Genomic DNA, 17,143 nt, shown 5'->3' on the forward strand with positions numbered 1-17,143 from the left:
GCAGGGAGCCCCAAATCAAAATGCTGGTTCCAACGGGTGTCTGCAGAATCACAGGGTTTGTCAAGGCCACAAGGGAAATCCATGCCTTTTCATCATCTGCTGAAGGATGAAAATGTCATTTTCGGGGATAAGCTCCAAGCCAGAAATGGTGAGAGCATCACACAGAATGGTTGCATTCATGTTGAGCAGCTCTAGAGCTGTGATCATCAAATCAGGCCTCCATGTTCTCTGATACCAGATATAATTTGTGAATAATGAATAGGACCCGGTCCCTAATGATCTCCAGGTGTGATTTAACCTGGATTAAGCCTTCCACATACTGTATTTAGTTCTTGGAAGGTCATTTCGCTTGTAATAAGTACTGGTTTTGCACATGCTCAGCTGTGTTCTTGTCCTTTAATGCAGTAACTGACAGATGGTAGCAAAATACTCCTTTTATAATGAAACCTGCTGAAGGAGACTGCTTAGGGCCTCAGAAAATATAATTTGCCAAATAAAGGATGGCCTCCAGGAAAGAAAGGGAATGTGTAATGTAGCATATATTAAATAATTTTCCTCAGGCACCTGGTGATCAGTAGAGAGGTGACCCAACTGTTTGTTTCCAATTAGTTATTGCCTCATTCACCTTTGTACTCTTAAAGGGTATTCTGTGGGTTGGCATAAGTGGTGCGTTTAAAAATGTGCACATTAACAGTGTGAGGTTTTGTTGTAGAGGCTTCATAGGTACCAGATTTGTATCTGCAATGTGTAGTCAGATACTTAAGGTTCTCACTTATGCTATAATTAGCCTGGTTTCTGGGTGAATTTCAAACTCAGTTTTTAGACACAATTATGTCCATTTCTCTCAAATCACTATTAATTCTTGCAAACATTGCTACTGAATCCTTTACGTGACCATGCACACCCTGGAATTTCCCATGGCCTGTGCAAGCTTATTTTGGCAGTTGAATATGTAAGAGTTGTCTAATTTATCATCTTCTGTGAGGAAGGCAGTTTTGGATGGCAGGAACCTGCCCTTTTCACACCTTCAAGAACATGCAACCTTCTTCATAAGCCAGTCGTTTGCTGAGCAGCTATCTTTGCCACTCTTAGTTTCCTCGGGCTCCCCCATAACCAAGTATTTATTATTTTATCCTCCATCCCAACACACAGTTAAGGAAGACTTGATGTGACTTCCTTTAGCATCCATTTACACTGTCCTATTTTGTATAAATCATACAAAATGTTCTGCACAGGCTCAAATCTAGTCATTAAATGAGAATCCATCTGTTCGTTGCTCCCAATGGGAATATAGTTTCTTTCTCTGCATCACTGCTTGACAAAACTTCTAATCCCATCTGAAGCTGCTAGTGTGTTGTGTTTGGGGCCTGCTATATCGAATACATGTCTCTCTGCTCTCTCCTTCCCCTCTCAGGAATTGTTAATTTTAGACTGCTTTTCTATCTCTGATGGAGTAAAAAGTTACATCCTAACCTATACAAGCTCTGGTGGCATATGCTGCTCTGCTCTTCTGCTGCAGTATCATGAAATCTGTCATCCAGCTCTGTTGTTCTGATCTGTAACCCCCTTGTCATTAACTGCCCTTATGGAGAAATTCATGCAAGCACTTATTTCTGTTTCTTGCCTGGGTTTTCTTACATTGTTCTTGCATGGCATGGCCAGCAGTAGATGAGCATTTGCTTTGGCTCTGTCAGGAGGGGAGTCAACAGTACTGGGCAACTTAAAGCACACTCCTGCTGCTATAATGTGCCTCGTGCATTGCAACACTACAGGAGTGTTAGTGTCAAGGTGATGTACCTCTCAGAGCACACCATTATTTTAAGAGGGAATCACTCCAACTCTCGAGCTGCAGACTCCCTCCTGCCTGTAGCTGTCTAAATCCATGCTGTAAGTTTCCTTTTGCAGCCAAAGAGGAATATAAACCAGGCACCTCTAAGGTCCGATTTATTTCAACCAGAAGTGTCTAACTAAAATACATGATGAAAAAAGTGATTTCATTTCTGCTGACTAAAAAGGCAGCAAAGGCTGAGTAGCTTACGTGTACACAGCTCCATGTAGATCTCTGGCCAGGAGACATGCCTCAGTTGGCCACTGCAACTGCAGCAAACCACAGGTGACTCCATGCATCCCACTCCTCCTTCACTGTGGGCTTAGATCTGTCAGAGCCCTGTGTTGCTGAGGGCTCAGGATACACGTATGCATGTACGTCACTGCAATGCACGTAGTTTCTCAGCTGACACATGGCAACTTGTTCCTCTCCACAACACGAGGGAACGTTTGAATCTGTGATGCATCTGAGCAATCAGGCACCGCGTATGGGACAGCTGCTCCTTGGAGCCAGCTTATAAAGAGCACAGAGTACATCACTGGGGTATTTTTGTGGTGTTTTTTTAAAAAAAAATGAGGATGAGGAAGTGCCTGACTCTTTTTGCCAGTCTCACAGATTGTGAAGCTTTTAGTCATCTATAAAGAGGCACATTTGACATATTTTTGAGTTTTTACCTTTTTTTAGCATGGATTATTCACACGTTCAGAAATGCCCTAGAGCGACCCAAGCCCCGTGTCTTTCTTTTATTGCCAAAAATGCTTGCCAAGAACTTTGGAGCAAAGCACTACTCTGAGTGCATGTTCTAGATGGGCCACATCATTACACCAAATGGTGCAAATTTCCTTGCATTTAAGGCTGCCCAGTCCCATGGACCATCCAGCTGCTTATCTTGACTCCCCCAACCAGAATGACAGCACCATTCCTGCACAGTGCCAGCTCACACCACCACATCTCCAGCCCTGTGCTCTCTGCCTCTGATGTTTCGCATGGCAGTGCTGAGCGTTTCACAGAGCAGATGCAGCCGCCTGAGTCACTGCCTCACCAAGGAACGAGTTACCGTGTATCAGTTGCTCCATGGAAACAGCCCATGTATCTGCTTGAATGTTGCGCAATGCACTTTGAGGCCACTTAACATGCCTCTGAAATAGAGATTATTTGTTTGCTTCACATATACCCAGGAGAAGAGTAATCTGTGTCACACAACTGCCTGGCTACTTCTGATGGAGCATCTAACACATGGTAGCTTGGCTGAGATTTGGGTGGTTCAGGCCACCTGGTTGCGGAAAAAGCTGCTCAAAGCAGGAGCTGTTTGCCCTTAAGGCTGCCTCTCTTGCAATCCTCTAAACAAGGTAGCTTTATACAACCCACCTGTTAGAAATGGTACCTGAAATGTGCTGACCCCCAAGACATGCCTGGGAACTGTTTGGGATGAGGGCCAACACCATGCCAGGCACTTGTTGAAGAGTATAACACAGTAGATGATTGTGCTTTAGTAGATAGAAACATTGCTGGTGACTGTTGAATTTACTCTTATAGCTGTAGCTGAATGTTTCCATCCATGTTCCCTAGAGGCAATCTTTGTTTACAGCTTTAATAGCTGGAAAATGTGAGTTTTCTGACCATCTCCACACTTTATGGCACATCTTTCAAGCTGTTATAATAAAGAAGCACTAGCAACAAAGTTATTCCTTACTCCACAAGTGAAATTTCTATTCTTGGCAGTTCTTGGCATAAAGGTACTTCAAAAAGTGTCCAATATTCTGTAAACAAATCAATTATTTATAATTGTCTTGTCTTTAGATGTGAATTAAAGTAATGATCTCTTTTTATAGAGTTGAAAGGAAGCAGACAGCTTTAACTCAAGTAAATGGTATCTACATGACCACCTGTTTGGTTTTTTTTAAACTTTATAGGAAATCAATGTATTGACAGTAGCATTGGTCAACCAAGACAGAGAAAAAAATTCAGAGAAAAGAAGCCCGGGTCTAAAATCAGAGAAAGAGGCACTATTAATAGGTAAGATAACCCCAAAGATTTTTGAGAACAAAATGCCTTTTAACAAGTTTTTGTTTTGCATATGTGTTTACATGCATCTTCATGCAAATAAAAGTAAAAATAACATATTTTATTTTTCATCTGTATTCATAATGGTTTTTAGTAAGACAAATGCTAAAATACAAGAGAACTTTTCCCTTCTGAAAAATTCTGCAAAGTATAATGAAAGGATTTGAGGTATGAAAAAAATTGCAGGATCTGCATTTAGATTTGCAGCATGAATGTATGAAGACTTTATTTACATCAGGATTTAGCAGCTACAATTCTGTAACTTGTTATCTGATCACTAGACAAAGTGGTGAAGGAGATGGAGATGGAAATAATATTAGCAAACTACCAAGCAAAAAATATGTATACTGGATGTATTAAGCAAACCAGATTTATGCTTTTGACATTAGGTGAGGGAATTAGCAATATGAATATTTATAAAGAATACCACGAGGTCTGTCATATCCTCTACCTAGAATAAAATCTTTAAACTCTTAAAGAGTGCCTAAAACCTAAAGACAGTGGGCCAGCTAACTGGTACCTAGCATTTACCCACACAGGAATAAAACCATGCTACCCTTGGAGGGAACATGCCCCATTTATGTCCATGCATGGTTTTTTGCATTTGTTTTCAGTGGGGCAGGTTTTTGTGGAGTCCAAAGTGCTCCCTAAGGCATGGTTGTCGTTCACAGGAATGCTGACCTGAAAGAGCAGGTTTCATTTCTTTGGTCTTTTCACAAAATCAGCAATATCCCAGTAGGTGATCGTTCCAAAACTACTGTAATTTGTTTAAATACAACTCATTTGCATCTGCTAAGCACCAGGAAAGTTGCTGGTTTATTGCTCAGGCATGGTTTCACACAAGTCAGACCAAAAAGGTCATTTGAAAATGAAGAATGTATTTAAATGTTTAAAGGACTTCCTGTGACTGAGATGTGGAACAGTGGACTGAACAGAAATGTATGAATTTATTTAATTTAACTTGCTATAATAAAATTTGGAACTTTTTATTGCAATGGACAGTATTTGATCTGTTCAGAGATAACTTTCGTGAGAAGGGTAGCAAGGATGAGATTTTAAGAACAGAGTACCAAACTTTTTTTTTCTAGGTCACTCGTTATTTGACTTTAACAAGTGGTGGCAGCGTCCCAAAGTGGGTGCCATCCACCAGCTGTCCAGTGCCACACTCACATAAACAATGAAATCTCAGTCCAGATATCACTGGTCATAATACCCCAACAATTGGCTCATTGTCACAGTTCAAAGGCAAAAGATTCCTCAAGATGGCTTTCACGTTCTCTCTTCCTCTGAGGCATGTTCAAATGTGGCAAGGAAAAAACAGGCCTTGCCTCCATCCACTCACTAAGTTTGTCTATATATTACACAATTCAATATTGTCTTAGAGGAAAACAGCATAAAAAAAAAATACTAAAAAGTTATCATGGAACTCCAGTCAATAACTAAAAAATATTTTCAAATTACTTTTAATTTACCTCATATGGAAGAGCTGGCTTTGAACATCCTGAATTGAAAAGCATTGGGAACACACATAACAAACGTAATGCCACGGGTAAAGTGTAATTTGAATACAAATTGGATTTCCAGCCAGCCCATCCAAGTGTGATGGCCTTGGCTTTTGCTTCAAGAGCTCTTGTGAGCGTGCTTATGGTCACACACAGCACAAAGACAGCAACTTCTGCTAGGACCCACCATAGTATAAAATCAAACACACACTCCTCCCTTTGCAGGATTACAAGGTTGTAAATGCTGCTGGAAGAATGAGGGAGGGAAGCCAGTCTAACTGGAGTTAAATTTTGCTTATCATTTTCAACCATGGCTAGTATTTGGAGAAAAATGAAATCCAAGATTATCCTAATTCATTCAGCATCAAGAAAGCAGTATGGCCTGCAGTACACAAGATACAGTGACCCATTTTTGTCATTTGTAAGCATTTTTAATCCTGGTGTTTATGCTTTAAATATAAGGAACTTCCCCTAGGGTGGTTCAGCTAAGAAACCCATCCAAACAGAGTTGAAAATATTTGCTCTGATTCTTACAGTTCAACTCTCCCCAAACAGTAAGTAACACACATGCCATCTTGTATTTTCATTGTTTGTTTAGAAGAGGATAAATTTGATAGTGCTTTTAATAGCAATTCCCAAATCTTGTTCTCTATGGTCATCATTATTATGCTGTCACTTGATTTTCACTGGAAACAAAAATCTCTAGACACACATTCTGACTCCTCCTAAGCCACTTTTATTCCCATACCTTTTATGACAACCCTGTAAATAACAATGAAGACAAACAGAACTGACTGTCTTTTAAGAGAAAGTAAATAAGTAAATATGTCATAAAGGATTTGTGTTTTCTTCAGCAGCAGTTAGGGGTAATATGGATTAAACACTTTTCATAACCAGCATCAGCGCAATTACGAGAAAAATTTGAGGGAGTGAGGTTTCTGACAAAATTATATGAAACGTTTTCACAACAGAGCATCCAGTGAAGGGGAAAAAAGCAATAATTTTACCATTACAATATCCACAATTTTATATTGGTAAATCAAGCATAAAATTGGTAGTTGAAATGCTTCCAGCAAGTCTTTGTTTAGAAATTCCTTTATTCATCAGTATATTATCTTGGTCACTTACTTGCTAACTGCTGTCATTCCTGAAGATGAGCTATTGTGTTTACCATGTTATTATGACTGTATTAAAAATGTGCAATTTCTTAAGTTTATTGGGTTGTGTAAGAAAAATAAGTGTCATCATTCATACCGAAAAACCTGCAAGAACCGACTATTCAGAATTATTTTGCTTATTTTAATGATATATTGTCTGAGGTGATTTCAATACTTTGTGTGCATTTGTTTTTAATACAGGTATCATATCCACATTTCTTCACGTCCACCCTTTTGGAGCCAATATAGAATATCTTTGGTCTTACATGCAGCAGTTGGACTCTAGGGTAAAAAAATTTAATCAAAATCTGTTTTCTCTATAGAAATATTGTATTATTCTTTACTGCAGGTTAAACTTTCCATGCGTTTCCATTAGAAAGATAATGGGATATGGGGCTTTGGGGTTTGCAGTCTTTATTCATTCGCAAATTACAGTGCACGTGCTTGTGTTGAGGTCTTTGCCTTGTGCTATTTAGCTATTCTTTAAGTGGCAGAGACTAGCAGCTGATTTTACGATACATGATCCTGAAATACAGCTGAGGACAAAGAAAGCAGAACAAGTGGCGGGTGTGGCCATGGCCACTGAAATGTGCAGAATTTTAGGAGGTGATTCCTTTGCTTCAAAAAGTTGTGTGCCCAGAGAGGTTGTGGAGTCTCCTTTGCTGGAGACATTCAAAACCCACCTGGATGCCTTCCTGTGTAACCTCATCTAGGTGTTCCTGCTCCGGCAGGGGGATTGGACTGGATGATCTTTTGAGGTCCCTTCCAATCCCTAACATTCTGTGATTCAATCAAGTGATTGCTACTCTAAGTGCTAAACAACAGCTCTGTGGGATGCTAGAGATGCTTAGCAGATGCAGGGGTCACCCTGTGGTTAGCCACAGCTCTGATCCACATCTGCCAGTACTTCCACTGGACATGGAGATGATGGTGCTTGCCCAGAATTTGCAACATGGAGTCAGGATGCAGCTATGGTGGGCACCTGGGCTCAGAACATGAGTGGCACTCCTTGTGGGATGATTATTGATCCTAGGAAAATTTTGCTCCTGGACACTTCCTCCAGCCATGCCACTGGTCGCCAAGATCTTACAGACCTTACAGCTGTTGTGATGGGCTACTTTGATGGGCTGCTTCATGCCCCTGGGAGGATCCTTCCTCTGTTTCTATGGAAAAATGTATAGCTAAAAGCAGAGTTGATTCTGAGCCAGAAGCCCACTGGAAACAAGACAGGTTGCATGGAGGGGTAAGGAAGGATGATGAGGTTCTTAGGCACCATCTTCAGTCCATGACAGCTCAGATTTGCTAGTGCTTTACAGTACAGTCTTACCCACAACAAAAAGGGAGTGAAGGATGAGGAAAGTAGAAAGACGTGAGAAACGGGTGATTTTCAATTTAAATATATATATATATATATATGTTTTTATCAAGACTTGGTACATCCAGAGCTTCACAACAGCAACCATTTCTCAGCTGCTTCTCTATTCCCTGATCTGCTCAATCTCCTCAGTCATCTTTCAAGCCCTTCCTTAACACACAGCATTTGGCTACATTTCACCTGTTTTCCCCCTCACTGGCCCCTCCAGCTCTGTACCTGTTGAGTGACAATGGCAATCAGTTAAAATAACCGGTTCCTCGGGCTCCAGCCCTGCTGCTCTCTGCTTCTTCCCACTGTGCTCTTCAACTTTTCCCTCCTTCACTGCTGCTGTCCCGCCTTGTGCGTGTCTGTGGACTCTGTTCTTGAATTTCTGCACATGTGAATAACCTATTGGCATCTGCAAGGCTGCCAGGATCAAACCCTTAATTTGCAAACATGACCTCATGGAAGGAGCATTGTCTCCATCTCTTTGAGGCAACAACGTACCAACCCCTACAGCTACAGCTCAGCTTACCTCCTGCATAACAAACACAAGCTACAAAATTTGACCTCACTGGTTTACTTTGGAATTAACTGCTTGCAGCAAAAAATTACTTTTTAATAGCGCAATCCAGAGATGCAATCTCAGAGATTAATTTCAGTTACTCTCCATGGTTAGCCTGTCATTCCTCACCTGAGCAGGATTGATAAGGTCAGCATACCCATGTGGGCTGAGGGCTCTGTGTAGAGCTCAGATACATTACCCAAAGGTAACCAGCTATCCATTACTGCCATGAGAGCACGTAAAGGATGGACCTGATTACTCTGGTAATTTAGACTGCCTCCAACACGGATTTTAGGCGCCACATTTAACAAATCATTTAATCTCTCTGCTTCACTCATGTCTTCAGGAAAATACGAAGTGATAGATATTTCCTTGCCTCCCTTCGGTGGAATGAGGTGTATTCAGCATATTTTATGTTTATGTGCTGCTTTAAAAAGTAAAACTTTCCACCTTAGGACGTTTCTTCTCATACGAATAAGCAGAAATGTCATCATTGCCAGAGAAGCCTATCAAACCATGGAGATATCTGCGGATAACAGGCAGCACCCATAGATTTCTATACTGATCCTTTCCCGACCATCACTTAAGAAGTAGCAGCTGCAGGATAAAATGGTTCATTTTCCATGACTGTTCATTTCTTGACTTCCCTACTTATTATACCAGAAAGATTGCTTTTGTGAAAGTGTTTTCTGCAATGAGAGCATTTTTCCCATTAGGAATGTGACCAGTTATTAAGGTTTCAAGACCATAAAACATTCTGAGCAATGCTGAGTCAGGAAATTCACCGGTTTGTTATCTGTGGCTATTGAACTGGGTCAAAGTGGGAGATGATGGCTCCGTGGATATTCAACCCTAAGTAACAAAAGTGAGCTAATTAAAAATAAATCCCTGTGTTAGTTTTTTTGCAAGAGAAAAACTGATGGAGCTGGGAGGAGAAGGATTCAAGAGCTCACAGGATGAGAAGGAAGAATAAGGTCCCATTTGCTTCCTCCTCCTTACAAGCATCCCTGCAACCATAGTTCTTAGATGGGCTTTGTACAACACTGTGAGGGAGCAGCCCTGATGTAGCACAGTTGTAACTCTTTTACAGTGGGACACTACTTAAAAAAGCAGAATCAGCCCTGCAATGAATCTGTACTTCCTTTGGACTCTGGAGATTCATGACAGACTAAGATTAAAAAAAATGTAAAAATAATAATCATTGGTTGTATTCATCTGCAATGGATTTCCGTCCTCCGCCTTATTTCTGTTCTCCATATTTCCTCTTTCCAGTCTACAAGGCAGCTTTCTCACTTTAATTTTACCTTTCTCTCTTTCTCAGATCTCTGCAAATGAGATAGAAATGCTTTTGATGAGACTGCCACGCATGTTTAAACAAGAATTCACTGGTGTAGGAGCAACACTGGAAAAGAGGTGGAAGTTTTGTGCCTTTGAAGGAATTAAAACTGTCTGACTGTGACTAGTAATGAAGCTATGCAGAAGAAGAATTCCTAGAGCATGGCAGGGTTATAAAGTATTAAAGTAAGAAATTTGGGTTTGGGCACATAGTAGTATGTTTTCAAAGTTATCCAAGCCTAATTTTAGTTACATTTGTGACGTTCTCTTGTGAGTGAAAATGTAGTTGTGCACCAGTTCCTAAAATAAAATAAAAATTTTTTAAAAAGTTTCAAAAAGTGACAGATCTGTTTCCTATGAAAACTGAAGAAAGATACCACAGTCATAATGATTTCAAAATACTACATGTCCTACATCTAAGAAAAGCTCATTGAGCAAACAGTTAAAGAGAAAGATTGCCCGGTTATGGTCGCTAAGCTACAGCGATGTCTATGTAATATGTAGTAGAACTCATTAAGTTTTGTTATTGAAAGTTCTTTCTGTTTAGTAAGAAAATTGAGTAATTTTACAGTGAGAAAAAGCATACCAAAAGAAAACTTGAAGATGTGTCTGATGTTATTGTATTTTGTAAATTAAGTTATATGCTGTACCAGGGATTTTTGCCTTATTGAAAGAGGCCTGAAAATGTGATTGGAGTCCTCAAGAATGCTTTATCAAGAATATTATTTTTCTAATGTAATTATTCTCCATTATAAGTTCTTTTAACATGGATTGCATATCAATTTTCATAAACATGTAAATAAGGAGGAAACCAGTGTTACTGTATTGTATTTGGTATGTAACATTCAGGTTTATGCATCAAAATAAATATTCAGTCGCATTACTGTTACAAATTTTATAGCAGATATATTAATTTTTATCAATAAATATGACTTCTACCATATTGCTTGTACAGCTTTTTCTTCTGATGTTTTTGAATTCTTATCAATCCAGCAAGTGTCTTTCTCCTACCCAAACTATTAATTGTAGATGACATGGTTAATTTAATTAGGAGTCAAAAAAGAGTTTGCAATATTAGCTAAAATTGAAAAAATTAAAATATTGGTAGAGGAAGTACTGGCATGGACCTTTGTTTAGTTGAACAGATTTCATTTGGCTCTTTTAAACTAGCAGCTAGGCTAAAAATGAACACCTACAAATTTCTCATTTTCAGTGTTGGGTTGGGTAGTCATGATGCATTTAATCAGTTACTCCTAACTCCCAACTAATGCTTTTGGCCTTTGGCGAGGCAGGGAATAGAATAACTCACTTTTGGTAGTGTCCCTTCAGTAGGGACGTTGACATAAATTACTATTTAGGATTTATTGCCAAATTCACAGTACTCCAGCATCCCTGTAGGAGCCTTCAGTGAAAGCTGAAGAAGAGTGTGTATCAACCAACCCAGGATACTATGGAAGGTGTCGCTTCTCCCAGCACCCTACTTTAAAGAACGGCTTAAGTACAGCACTTAGCATGGTGCTGGCTAAGAAATAGCTGCGCTCTCCAAATCACACCTCTAGGCACCATCCACAAGAGAGGTGGCCCCATGAAGTGGGGCACCAACAGCAGGAAATGTGGCAAATTGCAACAGATGCAGGGAGTATCCAGAAACACATCAGAGTGATGTTTCACTCAGTTTCTTCAATAAACAGTAGTTAGCGTCAAATGCAATTAGTCACGACGGACCTCTCCTACATGGCTATTGATGATGACTGCTTTAGGACCTATTTCTCTTCTGGCATCTACCTGGAATATAGAAATATTAAATGTTAATTGTGTACAAAAGGGGAAAAGAAAGAGGCTTAGCAGGTCTATTGTGGGAGAAAATTACGCTTTCAGTCATTACACACAAAAATTGTTTTAAAGAACTTACATCTCTATTATGGCTGCTACAGAACCTGTGTTAAGGTAAGTTATTCGGGTGAAACTAGTAATTACTTGCCAGTTAAGTTAATGAAAATTAACTAGTTTAATCCAAATAGCAACTTTTTCTTCTCTTGTGATCTTGCAGATTTATGAATAATTCAGGGAAAAATGTGTTAGGTCTGACAGCTCTTATTTAAGTACTATAACATAAATGTGTATGGACGGCACTTAGGCTGGGGAATAGAGATGTGAGAAAACTTTCACCTCAGCTTTCTTCATGGCATACTTATTTATATATTCTGTCCTCCCTTTTTTCTCGTGTCCTCCTTTTTATCCTTTAGCTTGTCTCCTCTCACAAAGCAACTCTCATCCCAGATAGCCACAAAACATCTTAAAACTGACAGAAACTTGTAACCTAATAATCATATTTACTCTGTGTGTTTTCTCTTCCTGGGTTTTTCCTGCCTGTCTAGGCCATAAGTGTTTTAGGAGAGTGACTTTTTAGTCCTTGTGTAGTACCAGCTAAAAGGGAACTTCTTTCAGTGGTCTTCAGATACCACCATAGAAGATATAAACTGTAAGTATAAATAGCATGTAGGGATCCTGCAATATTGTAATGTATCAGCTGAGACCTTGAAACTTGTGAGGATCCTCGTGAGGATCAGACTGAAGCCCCAGAACTGGCTTTAACATTGTGTGCTCATTGGCTTTGAGGGAAAAGATATTAAAATGCTCAGCTTCATCTCTTAGCTGCTGAAATGTCCTTGTGATGACCCTTGGGGGATCCAGGTAGGGGTCCTGAAGTGATACAATGGGATGAATAGCAAGGAAGCCACCTTTGAAAGACATCTCTCGCAGATATGATACTGATATGTGGAGAAGATAGTGATGTTCTGCAAGCCAACATTACATTCTGGTGATGTACCCTTTAGTCAGCTTGTCTGAGCAATAGCGTGAGTCAATCTGATGCCATTTTTATAGCCTATAAAGATGCACTCCTTTTGAAGCGTACCACTGGAGGATGCCTGTAAACCCCTGCAGCCATGGCTGTGGGTGACAGTGCTCTTCTTAGTGCTGTTGGACATTGCAGAAAAGCAAGTTGTGAAAATGACATGAGATGATGCCACTTACTTAGAACAAAAAAGGAAGTCAGTATGATGGAAAAGAAGACTGGCTTTTCTCTGTGTCACTTTATCCTGATTACTAGAACAGAGGCTTGATCAGCTGCAGCAGAAGTCAGTATGGTTTCCTTCAGAAAGAAGTGGTCAAGTGGTACTTAGTGAAATGAGGCAGTGCAAGACCTAAAGCAAGTTTCTCCTGGTCATGTTGAAGGAGGACACATATTTGGCAAAGACTCAAACTCATTTACAGTTAGCAGGATCCTGACAATAGTAGTGAGAAAGACAGAAAGAAAAGGATGGACCAAAGAAACACCACATCACCAGACTAACCACAAGCTCAAGGCTCAAGAGGTGAAACTATGCAACAGCCTGGTATGTGTCTGGAAATTATGTCAGAAAGTTATAGCGGTGTCCCCTCTTCTCAAACAGGGACTAGTGGAAGAGGAGAAGATTTGGTTCCCAACTGACCAAACATGACGAGGGTGTTTTGCAGTTGGCCTGAACTCCTGTTCTCCCAGGAGAGCTTTTTAGCTCGTCTTCAGCTTTGAATTGTCTTGGAGTGGTGGCAGAGTTGACTTTTATCAGTCTGGAGAGCCAGCCTCTTACTGCCCTGTATTTGATTTCCACTTGAAGGCTTAAGAGATATGCTGTGCAAAAACTCTCGGACAAATGTGCATTTCACCCTGCACATTCAAGGGACATGAGTGTAACCTCTGTTAAACTGCATTTTATGCCCACAAGAGATAGCAATGTTTGATGACGACTGCATTATCCCCATTACTAAAAAAGAATTTTCTAATATTGCCTCGTGCTATTGCACATAATGGAGCCTAATTGTTTATTGAAGCGTGCATGTTTCGGGCAAAACTTGTATGTTCATGACTGTGAGAGCATCACATTCACTTAAGGAACAGCTATACTGAGATTTAGAGAAAATCCTGCATCAAGCTATGCTACATTTAACTACACATCATGTACAGTAAATGTTGTGGAATTTAAAGCCAGAAAAATTGTCGTAAGCGCATTCTGGGTGGTTTGTTTAAGTCAAAATTCTGGTCTTGCAAGCATTATTTTATTTAAAATCAGAATGACTTTGACAGCCAGTGTTAGTATGACAAAAATGTTCTGCGCTGATGTAAGTTGATGTAGGGAACAAGATTTGGGGAGAGGAACAGGGGAAGAAATCGGTTGCTTTGGGAGATAGATTATTTTGTAACTCCAGTACCAGTAGTAGCCAGGTCTGATGTGAGACTGATGTCCACTTTGCATCACATTCTGTTCATTTCCCCAAAACAGGAGCTCAACAAATGCATCTCAGACCTCAGCATTTGAAGTGTGAGGCTTTTATAATCCTTTTCCTGTTGAAAGAAGCAACTTTTCCTGTCTGTGTCACTCTATTTACCTTGATAAGATTTGCAGCTCTTTTACCCAATGTTTTCCCTTAAATAGAAACAGCAGCAAATTCCTTCTGGTTCTGTAGTCAATCTCTTCTGGAAGCAAATGCTGAGATGCTCAGGAAAAAAAGAAATATTCCTACATTTATTAGCATTAAGTGCCTACAAAGCAGGACACAATCTGGAGGAAGCCATTCCTTCTCTGAGAGCACAGCCAGTGTGACTGCTTGGACTGCAAAGGGTGGCTGTTTACTTACCGAGTTAAAACTGCATGTTTCAAAAACAAGAAAGTCAACTGAAAAAGGCAGCTAAATCAGGAAATTATGCTTACAAGGTGCAGATCCTCTGAGTACATAAACTCATTGCACTGAATACATGGAAATCCTAATTTGTAAACAAAATCAAATGGATACGCTCAGAGTACATTTGATTAAGTGTTTTGCCTGACACTGGGTAATAAACATTGTGCCTGTTCAGACTTAATGGGCTGACTCCAATGTTGTACTCCCTCTCAATAGGGATGTTTGCAGAGCAGCAAGAGAAAAATAACAAGTATATTCCTTTAAACATAGCAGAGACCATTCCTGCAATCCTACCATAGTCACATTACAACCATTTTCTCAGACCTCTGGCTGGTAAATACTTCTTGCCAATTTATGTGCTTTTATATACATAACATTGATGCTTAAGAAAAAATCATCCTCTTGGACTGCGCTTATCTTAACCATGTCACAGTTAAGCCTGTAGTGATCCCAATAGTGTATAGTGGATTAAAATAGGTCTCCCATAAAAGCATCCAGCTGCAATCAAAGTTATCAAGTGATGGGAAAAATGCTTTTTTTTGCTTGATAGTTTGTTAGAAGCAATTAACACTATCAAAATTGTGTTAAGGAATTAAGGAAGAATCCTTACTTCCTAACTTGTTGTTTTTTTTTTTCTGGCTATTTCTAGCCAGTTTTGCTTTTCTCTGCAAGATTAAATAATCCTTTAGTACTGCATATTTTCTCCTCATGAAGATATTTATATATTGTAGTCTATTTACTCCTCAGTATTCTTTCTCAAAAACTAAACAGATTGAGCTTTTAAGTGCATTGCTATAAAGCATTTCTCTTCTTTTCCTCAAATCATTGCATCCTGTTTTTTTAATATCCTTCCCAATTTTTCACCACCTGTTTTAAAATGTGTGGAGAAAAGCACTTACATGAATAGTCTGATCAACGCTATGTAGAGACAGGAAGTCACATCTCTCCTCCAATTCAGCTCTCTGCCTCCTATTTCTATCAGACTATTCACTAATGACAAACGTTAAAGCAGTAGTTCAAGTAAATCACTGTCGGGTCATCTTCTTCATCCTTCTGGTATAACAGATTCCTCTGCATAGATGTGTTTCTGTATGAACAAAACCTGGCTTTTCCATCCCCACTCACAGACTTGTTTGGGCAAGAGCAAAAGTCTCACCCCATGAGAGTATTTTGGGGACTTAGATCCCATGCGGGGACTTAGATCCCATGCGGGGCCTTCAGGGTTTGCTCTTTGCTACAGGGAAAATTCTGGATAATTCTGTGATGTTTATAGCCCTGTGCGACTAAAATGGGGTAATCAGATCTGCTGTCAGGATGTTAGCTGATCGCATCAAGCATTCAGAGGGCAATCGCACAGGCTTTGTCTAGACTAGGGTTTAAATGCGTGTCATTAGCACATATTAGCTGATACATTTTAAAAGTCTGATGCAGACAAGGCATAATGCCTTTAATGTGAAAAGCTGGCTGAGCTAGGCCCTTGGGCATTGGCGTTTACACTGGTTTGACTATTTTAGAGTTTTAGAATATGTTAGCTAAGGGCTTGTCTGCAAAGACCAGTTAATTTGGAAGAAGATAGGCTACGAATTTAAAGGGATGCTCCAGTACTGTTAAGACCAGAAAGAGATTCATTCCCAAGTAGTTGCTCTGAAATAGCTCTGTATAATAGAATTATACACTTAACTAGGTAAGTATTCGCTTTTTTTTAATTTCAAAAGACAGTTCCCATATGAGAGGTGTTATATTCAAAAATTAACCCTCTGGTGCATTTCTGTTTTCTCCACGGCTCCTCACTGAATGCAGCTGATTAGCCTGCTGGTGTCTGGGGAGGAGGCTGGAAAACTTGTACACTCTGCAGATCTGGTTGCTGACGTTAAAAGCTGACTTGCATTTCACAGGGGGGAGACATGGTAGGCTTGTGAGAGGAACGGGAGTGAAGCAACAGAAGACCGTAAAATAGGATTAAAAATAGAGACTGGAGGGATTTTGTTAGAACCTGGCGTTCCATCAGAAAAACACACAAATCTCAGGACATCCCAGAAGCCTGTTATAAACTAAGAGGGGGAACAAGGAAGAAACACAGATAAGATTTTGTAGTAAAAATCATTGTAAAGTGTGGTGCTATTGAATGCGTGAGAGTTTGTGAGCTTCCTTGGCTGGTTCTGCCCATGGAGTCAGCTTAGGCGGGTGTTGTGTCTGAGACTCTCTAAAGAGGAACCAAAATCACACTGCAGTTGGCTTTATCCCAGAATAAGCTACCTAAATGATACTAAATTCCAATGGCAGAGGAGCCCCCCTGCAAGAAAAATCTGCCTGTCTAGCTCTACAGTTCACTGATTGATAAAGCATGGTGATGTTAGCAAAAAAAAAAGTCCTTGTCCTTGAAGGCTCGTGAGGACCTGTATTACTCATGGAAAGCAAGTATTTGCCAGCAGTCAAAACTCATTTTAGGATGTCACTTCTACCCCTCCACTCGGACTGGCTGTCACCTTGGTAAAACATCACCTGGTTAGGAGACAAAAAAGCTAAAGTCTTGTAAGGGCAGAATCTACACTTGTGTCTCCAGAACATGAACAGCCATGGATAAACATCGTGCCACCAGCCCAAGGCTGATTTGTC

The 17,143-nt window shown here is 40.0% G+C and overlaps 1 protein-coding gene across 1 annotated transcript in view; it reads left to right on the plus strand.

Moving 5' to 3' along the window:
* The window catches only part of LOC104539525 (ecto-NOX disulfide-thiol exchanger 1-like), a gene marked incomplete at its 5' end in the record, with an annotated part of 40,841 nt that extends 30,095 nt beyond the window's left edge, over positions 1-10,746 (plus strand). Inside the window, 3 exons of the mRNA XM_010183080.1 lie at positions 3,742-3,844; positions 6,753-6,838; positions 9,792-10,746. Of these exons, the coding sequence (XP_010181382.1) occupies positions 3,742-3,844; positions 6,753-6,838; positions 9,792-9,923 (321 nt within the window). The remainder of the gene's footprint in view (positions 1-3,741; positions 3,845-6,752; positions 6,839-9,791) is intronic.
* Between the last annotated feature and the right edge of the window lie 6,397 nt (positions 10,747-17,143).

Source organism: Mesitornis unicolor, unplaced genomic scaffold (assembly GCF_000695765.1).
Source record: "Mesitornis unicolor isolate BGI_N332 unplaced genomic scaffold, ASM69576v1 scaffold47664, whole genome shotgun sequence".
Lineage (NCBI taxonomy): Eukaryota > Metazoa > Chordata > Aves > Mesitornithiformes > Mesitornithidae > Mesitornis > Mesitornis unicolor.